General features: G+C 41.8%; 1 protein-coding gene across 5 annotated transcripts in view; it reads right to left on the bottom strand.

The window, feature by feature from the left end:
* Positions 1-21: 21 nt before the first annotated feature.
* The window catches only part of LIPM (lipase family member M), a 29,296-nt gene continuing 20,277 nt past the window's right edge, over positions 22-9,040 (bottom strand). For all 5 annotated transcript variants that reach the window (XM_031682449.2, XM_031682451.2, XM_072971566.1 and 2 more), the window contains 6 exons: positions 8,603-8,712; positions 7,013-7,149; positions 6,260-6,406; positions 4,868-4,939; positions 3,524-3,595; positions 22-637 (listed from right to left, as the gene is read on the bottom strand). In XM_031682449.2, the coding sequence (XP_031538309.1) occupies positions 368-637; positions 3,524-3,595; positions 4,868-4,939; positions 6,260-6,406; positions 7,013-7,149; positions 8,603-8,712 (808 nt within the window). In that variant the 3' untranslated portion in view covers positions 22-367. The remainder of the gene's footprint in view (positions 638-3,523; positions 3,596-4,867; positions 4,940-6,259; positions 6,407-7,012; positions 7,150-8,602; positions 8,713-9,040) is intronic.

Below are 9,040 nucleotides of genomic sequence, written 5' to 3'. Positions count from 1 at the left end.
AAAGCTCATGGAAGAAAAATAAATGTTTTAAGAACCTTTAGTTGAATAATATAAAGAATGTCTAGATAATTTTTCTAGTTGTCAGGTAAAACCTACCTTTCAAGATGGCAGAATACATAATAGCACATGAAAACTCTGTTCACCCAATGAGTGGTTTAATTAACTGAAAAAAATTTGAATGTTAGTTTTAGTGCCAAATACAGAAAACCTGAAGGAATGTACATTGCATCTCTGCTCTCCCTCCTCCACCTCCCTCCTACTCATACTGTAGGTTTCCAATGGCAGAAATCTTTAAAATCCTCCATTCATGGACTCAAGCCCCATCTTCCATGAGGTTTTCTCCTAAGACCGGTCAGTATCAGATGCTTCACAAGCTGACGCTGAAAGTTCCCTGGGAAAGACTGGTCTCTTCCTGCTTCATCAGGTGTATGATTTCATTGTACATACGGTGAGGAGCATCCAAGCCCAGGATGAAATCCACATGAGCCCATTCAGGAATGTTCTTATGGTAGATGAGGTTAGTCACCTCGGAGAGGAGTGTTCTCACATCTTCTGGATTTGAAAGCCAGTCCTGACCTCCAGTCCACATGGCTGTGGGGACCGTCATGTCTCTCACTTTGTACCTTATGGGAGTTGGCTGGGAAAAGGAATAGTTTTTAACTGCAGATAACATTTGGACTTCCAAACTCATAGTTTACTTTTCAAATAAACATGGTAAATATGTCCTGTGTTGTGAATGAAAGGTGCATGGAGACTAGAGCCATCTAGAACTCCATTAAGAGTTTCTGCTCCAGCTTCTCCTTGAAGGTGAAAAATTACTTAACCTCACTGAACCTCAGTTTCTTCATCTGTGAAATGGGGATTCTATCTATAAGAACTTACTAGTTTAAATGAGAAAACATGTCAGTTGCCTAGCACTTTAGGCATTACTTGTTCAATTCTTTTCCCTCCCATTAATAAATATTTAACTCATAAATTGTCTTTAAAAGATAATGTTCCTGTCCTTTTAAGAGATGATTTCACAAAGCTTCATGAGGCCAGAGTTGGAGATATTCTACAGAGAAAGGCAAGTGGATGGAAACTACTGAGAAAGACTTGGGTGTTCACAGGGACTTTCTGTCCTAAAGAAAGCCCTGGGGGCACATCCAGCTTGACTTTGTCTCCAAATGGGGAAGTCAGTGGCGCTGGATCTCAGGTAGTTTGAACCAAGGGTAGATTTGATCCCTGATCCAGTCCACCATCACCCAAAGAAGGATTCTAGGGTTCCTAGTTCTTGAGAACTTCCCTGATTCAAACAGAACTATTAGATCAAGCTGGCTGACTGAGAGCCCTTGACGTTAACCAGCACCCAGAACTTTCAGCAGAAATGTCAAAGCCCACTTCTCACTCACCCTGGAGCTGGGGTTCCAATCCCAGCAGCCCTTATTTCTCTTTGTAGCTTTTAAGAATTTGGAATTATCATGTGTTTTATTATGAACTATAATAAGACACATGTGTGTGATCTTCATCCATGTTTTCAGTGCAGAGCTCCTAAAACCCTCAGAATTTCCTAAGCAACAGAGCCATAAAGGTGTCTTTTGTTATATTAATGAGGTAACATTTGGAACAAGATGTGGGGCATTGGCTCCAGAAGTGGATTCAAGCAAGTGGTTAGAGGGTTGACACTTTCAGTCCCACCCCTGACCTCCAGGGAGAGGAAATGGGCTAGAGATTGAGTTCAATCACTAATGGCCAATGATTTAATCAATCAGATGTGTGTTATTAAGTCTCCATAAAAACTCAAGAGGACAGGACTTGGAGCTTCCAGGTTAGTGAACATGTGAAAATGTGGGGAGAATGGCACACATAGAGAGGGCATGGGAGTTCAGCATCCTTTCCCTTGAATGTGTATCTTTTCTTCTTGGCAGTTTCTGAGTTATATCCTTTTATAATAAACTGATAATCTAGTGTGCTTTTCTGAGTTCTATGAGCCGATCTAGCAAATTAATCAAATCTGAGGAGGGTGGCATGGAAACCTCTTACTTATGGCCAGTCGATGACAACTGCGGCTTGTGATTGGCATCTGAATTGGAGGACAGTCTTGTGGGACTGAGCCCTCAACTTACAGGATCTGATGCCAGCTCTGGGTAGACAGTGTCAGAACTGAGCTAAATTGTAGGCCACCCCGCTGGTGTTGGAGAATTGCTTGTTGGTGTGGGGAAACTCCCCCCTCACCACCCTACCCATAATTGGAATTTGGTGATCAGACCCATCTTTTGTAGAGTCACTTAGATATGAAAGGTTGGAATATTCTAAGGAGCCAGTCACATGTTTTTCTCATCTAAGCGGGGGAAGAGAGGGGGGAATTGAACTGAATGCCACAGAGCTCTAAGGCTCTGTGAGTCTAATGACACTTTTTTGTCTCTGTGTTTTCTCTTTCTTTCCAGGACCATTTTCGGGCACCTGCTGTGTATACATCACTTTCTCTTTAACGCATGGTGTTAAATGTTGACAAATTCAATCAATCTTGGAAATGGAATACTTTCTCTAAAGACATATTTTAGGAGACAATGAAAAAGGGTCTCAAAAAACTAGCTGATATCCGTGACGGAGAGTTTGCTATTCAGTGGCATTACATCGTCTGTCCAATCTCCTAGCCTTTTATATCTGGACTGATGTACAGAAGTGGAGGTTAAGTATGAGATGAGATGCTCAGAGATCAGTCGGTGTGTGTACGCTGCTCCCTCCAGCTTTATGTGGTCAATATTTGTTTACATTCACACACAAGCTAACCGATCATCTTCAGTGAAGGTTTTATGCCCGGGAAGGCATAATATCCACTTTTAATTCTCCACAACTTCTATGTTTAATTTTATTCTGAAGGATTGATTACACATACACATTTTCTTGGGTAATATTCTTTTTTTTCATATTTTCACTGGCAAATTACAAATTCATTAAAAGTGTGACCAGGGAGAACACTTAAGGGTTGTCTAGTCCAATAATTTTTATTTTAAAGAGAAAGAAATAGAGGCCTGAAGGATCGAAGCAGCCTAGCCATGATCACACAAGTAGAGCAGAGGCAGGGCTAGCACAGTAATTGTCACTTGTCATTTAGTGCTCTTTCTACTGTGCGATGATCCAACCTCATCCTTGCCATCCTCATTCGTGGGTATTTTTGTTTGTTTGTTTTCTGGTTTTATTTTCTGGATCTTAAAAAGATCCTTCTAGTACCTACCACAGACTACACCCTTCCCTTCACTAAGTCTACCCCATCTTGCTCCTAAGAAGCCCAGTGCCTTGTTCATGGAGGCAGCCTCATTAAAAAAAAGGTTTTCCAGCTGCATTATAAAAGCCTTTTTTTTCATTCTTGGCCAAGCTTTGAACTTTTTCCATTTTCAAATGGAGTCAAACCAGAACTAATTACTTTCTACTTGAATTCTTGTATTTTATTCCCGTTTTGAGAATAAACTGCCACTTTTAACCTCCCTCTCACGCATTTCAACAGGATATATTTTCGGCAGATGGTATTTGATTTTCTTACCTGATTACCCTTCTCCAGATTTTTGGTCTCGCTGCCCCAGTCAAATGCCTGGAGTTCCCCAGAGTTCACTGCCTACAAGGAAACAAAAATTGGCATGACGTTCAAATGCATCACCGGATAAAGGCGGGGGCAGGAGTGAAAATTGTGAAAGAGGCAGAGAGCAAAGGCAGAGGCTGCTCCTCCATTTGGTGTTAGGATAATCTTCAGGAGAGTATAAAGACAGGAATGAGGTCCTTTCAGGGAGAAAAATGTACTACGTAAATACTGGCTCATCATGTTATGTAACTCCAGAAGGTGTATCCCCATTGCAGTCTGTGTAAATGGGTATCCTGCACAACTCTATAGGCTACAATGGGAGAGCGCCCCCTAGGGTTGTGCAATGCATTTATTCTAGGAGAAAGTGACCAACATTTAATCCAGTTTAGAATTCTTGTTTGTTTTTGATCATAAAATCTTTCTCTCTCTCTCTCTCTCACACACACACACACGTACCCATTTACTAAAAGGTAAAAGTTACCTTCGAAGAACAATTTGACTAGGTGCAAAATTGTTAGAAAAATAGGATCAATATTTATGATTTACAGATGTCATCATCACTATTAAAACTTTCTGCTTGGTTTAAGAACCCCCCTTCCCTTTTTTTTTTTAACAAAGTGGTATTTTCAGTAGGTGAGAATCTGAGATTAGTTATGTTCCAGCTCTCTGTTCTTATATTCATCCTTATTTCCACAGCCAGTTGGGGGTCACTGTATAGTATCATCTATAATGAGCAATATTAGGTTCAGTGCTTCTTCATATGTGAGAGAATAATTAGCATTCACGTTGTCCTTGAACTAACTCTGCATGTTTTACCTCAGACCCACCACACTGCGCCGAGAGACAGTTCCTGTGACAGGTAATCGGGACCTTCTCTCCTGTGACTGCAGGTGAAGTCTGCAGCCCAGAGAACTCCTGGGAAAACTTTGGGTAATTAGGTCCGTCTCTGCATTTTTATTACTACTTGACCACACTGCATTGCTGGAAGAGCCGAAAGGAAAATATGGAAACATGATCTCCAGCCTCACCTTTGAAGTGTCTAGAGACTGAGAAAGGTCTCACCTGAACCTTCCGAATTCACACTTTTAAGGTCCACTAAAGAGGTTCTAGGGCCAGTCCTTTGCTCCTGTCTCCTGAAGGGTTTCAATGTTCTAAATCAAATGCACAGATGAAACCGTATTGACAGGCTCACATTTCACCTTGGAATAAGCGTGATGTAACACTGGGCTGTCAAAAGGGCATCCTTCGGCTATTCCAGACAAGGTGTACCAAGACCCTTAGCAAAGACGACGGGCTCAGCATGCTTACCTGGCTCCAGTGCAGGATGTTCTGCACAGATGTTCCGGCAAGACTGTGAGCAACATACACGTTTGCCCGGCTCTGTAACAAAGCATGAGCACTTTGTGAGATAGGGGAGAACTCACAAGATGTGCACCTTGTGAAGATCACGTCTCCAGGGTGTCAGACTAAGAAACCGGAAGATGATTAAAGTATCAGCAGTTGTCCATGAAACAGTAACAGATACACAGGCAGAAGTAAAACACGCCACTGACTGTATCCCTGAGTATCTATGTCCTTCATCTGAGAAAATCTTCTCGTGAGACATCTGATTTCGTCTTTCAAAAAACTTTCCTTGATTAATTAAGGATGAGGACTCTAGAACTGGACCTGAACTCAAATCTCACCTCTGCTATTTAATGTTTAGGTGACATGGGGAGCATTACTTTATCCACTAAGCCTCAGAATGGTAATCTGTAAAGTGGGAATATTGATAATACTTGTCTCATAGGGCTGTTAAAGGGAATAATTTAGCCTGGCATATAATAAAATGCTTATCAAATGTAGCTATTAATCATATTATTAATAAAAAAGGAAAAAAAGTCTTGAGGAGTTAAAAACGTGTTCCTCCAGCTGCTGGCAGATAGCCCTCTGCTGTCTGGCCTCCCTGGGGAACTGTCTCAGGTGCAGAGAGCTGCCCTGTCCATCGCCCACGTCCATTACTAGCGTTGTCTGCATTACCTGACTGGCTGATAAGAGGGTGTAAAGCCCCAGCCCTCCCGCTGTAGTGTGGGACAGTTCCGAAGGGTCATCCCATCTGCACAGATCCCTACTGGATCATTGGAGGCTCCCTTTGAGACTACAGCACAGCTGGATTTTTAATCTACCCCATTCTGTGTCCTTCTCTTCTCTGGGTGTTATCCCAAGGGGATTACTCCCAATCATACTGCACGTGAATCTCCATCTCAGAGTCTACTTCCTGGGGAACCCACTGGGACACCCACTGGCTGGTAGCTACGTCTAAGCCAAACTGAAACTCCCAGACAGCACATCAAAGGACTTGAACTACAAACCAGGGGGACCCAAGTAGAAACAAGAGATGGATGATGCATGGCTCTTCTCTTTTGACTTCTGGGTTCTACTCAGGTTTGTCCATCTGTTAACTCACTGTAGCAAAACTGCTTTCAGACCTCTTCCATCTCTAATCTATGAAGTTAATATGGAGCAATGCCTTTATGGTAACCTTGACTCAGCCCATGTTGAAGCATTTTCCACACATTACTATGATCTGAAGAAAACTGAATTACTTGGAGTACATCATTTCTCTAAGTCTTCCCTGGCATTAGCTCGCCCTCAAGGAGTGAGACTAATAACTGGTAGCTCTGCTTTGGGACCCTGAGGATTTACGAAGCTCCCACTTACCATGTTCATATTGTTCAAGTTAAATCCTCCCAGGAGTAACATGATACGGCTACAAATCTGGTCAATAACCATCTGGCCACAAAGGTAAATAAAAAGCTGTCTGAAAAATCTGGTCTGGTACAGAAATTCTTTTTTGCCAAATAATCCCTGTAAAAATGTGAAAAGGAAGCGTCATTACATTAGTCAAAAAGAAGTGGCTCTATGCATGGTGCACCCACAGGAGCCATGACAATTCCTAGGCTGACAATAAAAGGTCAAAAGTGGGCGGGGCCCAATTCCTGGAAATCCCTGCCCCTTCTGCATAGTAGGTGGAATAATCCTCCTACTCATTAGCATATGAAATCACCAAGCCCATAAAAACTAACAAGCCTGCATTGGGGTTGCTCTCTTTCTCTTACTTCTGAGACATCCCACACTGTCTATGGAGTGTGTGTCTGCTTTTGCTTTAAACTAAACACCCCACAGCTCTCTGTCTCTCTCCCTTTCACACTTTTGAGACAGCCCACATTTTGCCTATGGAGTGTGTATCTCCTAAGCCGCTCTCCCTTCCAAGTGTGACAGACCACACTCTCTATGAAGTGTATATCTCTCTAAATAAACTTACTTTCACTTAAAAAAAAAAAGAAAGAAAAAAAGAAAAAAAAAACAGAAAAAAATTTTTTAAAGGCAGTGGCTCTAATTTGAGTATATATCTTAGCAAATAGGGCTGGAAGACTCTGTGCAGAGACAGGAATTTTCTGAGGAGTCACATACCTTGATCATCATATCGGGCAGCAACAAAAATTTGGTCCCAGGACTTTTTGCATGTTTAACAGTAGCTATGGGTGCTAAAGCAAAATTTATTTTTATTTTCTGAGCCAGCTCCGGCATGGTGGAAAATGCAATAAAGCCTGCAAGAGAAGAAATATGTCAGTGTGGACATCGAATATCCTAGAACTAATACAACGCTTACTTTTATCAAAATAGTTCTGTAATGATGTGTGCTTGTGTTTTAATTCTCCTGTGAAATTACTAGCTCCTTGTCAGGGAAAAACAGTATCAGCAAACCTCCTCTCCGTTCCCTCTGACATCTGGTGTATTTACTGCCCAGTACTAGGTTCTCACTGAATTTGTGCGTGTGTGTGTGTGTGTGTGTATTACCCTTTTCACCCTGGTTAAACTGAAAAACTTAAGAGAGTCATAAACTGAAATTTTATAAAATGTAGCTGAAACTTAGCAGAGGCACTTCCTAGGACCTCTTCCCATGCCCCAATGGAGAAATGGAAAACCCATAACAATCTATTGCCCACCTTGAAGGTTTCCTAGTACAGGTGAAAAGTTTCATTTTTCTGATGGATGAAGGAACTTCAGGAGCAGTTCTGTCGACACTATGACATTTTATTGAAGTAGGATTAAATAAAGATTTATTGAAGTAGGATTAAATCATGGGGGGCCGTGATCTGCGGGTTGAGCAATTCTCACTCCCACATAAGACAGTGATTCTTAGCTACACAAGAGCGTCAGAATCACCCCGGGGTCCTTTTCCAAATGCACGTGCCTGAGATCCATTCCTGGATGTTCTGCTTCAGTAGGTCTTGGGTGGAGATTTGGCATGAGTATTTCCTGATAGACTTATTGAATTAATTATTGAGTCCAACAATATGGACTTTAAGAAAACATATATTGAGAGGTAACTATATGTTAGACACTGTTAAAGACTTTCGTGGTTCTTACCTCATTTAATTCTGAGACTCTTATGGGATAATTTTAATAAAATTCTACAGTGCAAGAAATCAAGAATTAGAGAAATTATCTTGTTTATTGACAACAAGCATGTTCTGTAACATAATGGGTATTGAGGCAGCAGGGTTCTGCTGGTTCTCCTTAATCTCTACCTTTTCAGGAACCCAAACAGCTGCATAATCTAGTAGGCAAGTTGTCCAGTGAACTGGAATCCAACTCTTATTTTTGCCATAGACTAGATTTGGGACCCTGGTTAAGTCAGTCTGTGCCTCCATTTCTATAGCTATAAAACAGAGACTAATTCCCCGAAATTCCACTGTACAGGGATGATCTCTTTGGACATTTGGGGGGGAAAAAGCTATCATATATACCCAGGACACGGTCATTATATTTGAAATACTATATGACTATTTCAAAAGAGCCTGTACACTCTTTGTCTAGGCTGATATCTGCAGGTTGTAAGGGAGAAAGGGAAGCAGAGAAAAACTAAAATTTCGTGGCCCTGAAGAGGATAAGGCCAGATCTGAGAGAAGTGTGCAAAGGCTGCTCCCAGGCACAGCTCTGCGCCATAGACTCATATTTCTTCTGAGTATACCAACTGCTTTTCTTTTTTAAACCTACCCATGGTGGTGCCCTGTGAATAGCCGACATAATAGATCTTTTCTTGACCTGTTTTCCGCAAAATAAAGTTTATGACTGCAGGAAGATCAAACCTCGCCATCTCATCATAACTAGGAGAAGAAAAGGCAAGATTGTATGAAAAATTATAATCAGAAACAAGCAAAAGCAGCCCCCGGGGTTTACAAACATGCCCTTAAGCTGCCAGCCCCAACAGCTGGTGACTGTGCCCCTCACAACACTTAGAATGGACTTGTTTCAAACCTGTGATGCCTGGATGCCTCTGGGGCCCCAGGCTGCTAGCAAATTGCTGTTTTCTCTGGATGTTACCATAGAGCAATAATCATCTTCAGTGAACATTTACTGAGCACATGCTCCACCTCCTGGTGGACATGTCCTGTAACTCTATTAGCAGAACGGCACAGGGCCATGCAGATTCGT

Source organism: Vicugna pacos, chromosome 11, assembly GCF_048564905.1.
Source record: "Vicugna pacos chromosome 11, VicPac4, whole genome shotgun sequence".
Lineage (NCBI taxonomy): Eukaryota > Metazoa > Chordata > Mammalia > Artiodactyla > Camelidae > Vicugna > Vicugna pacos.
The sequence above is the reverse complement of the archived record's forward strand: the minus strand, read 5'-3'. Positions and strand labels throughout refer to the sequence as shown.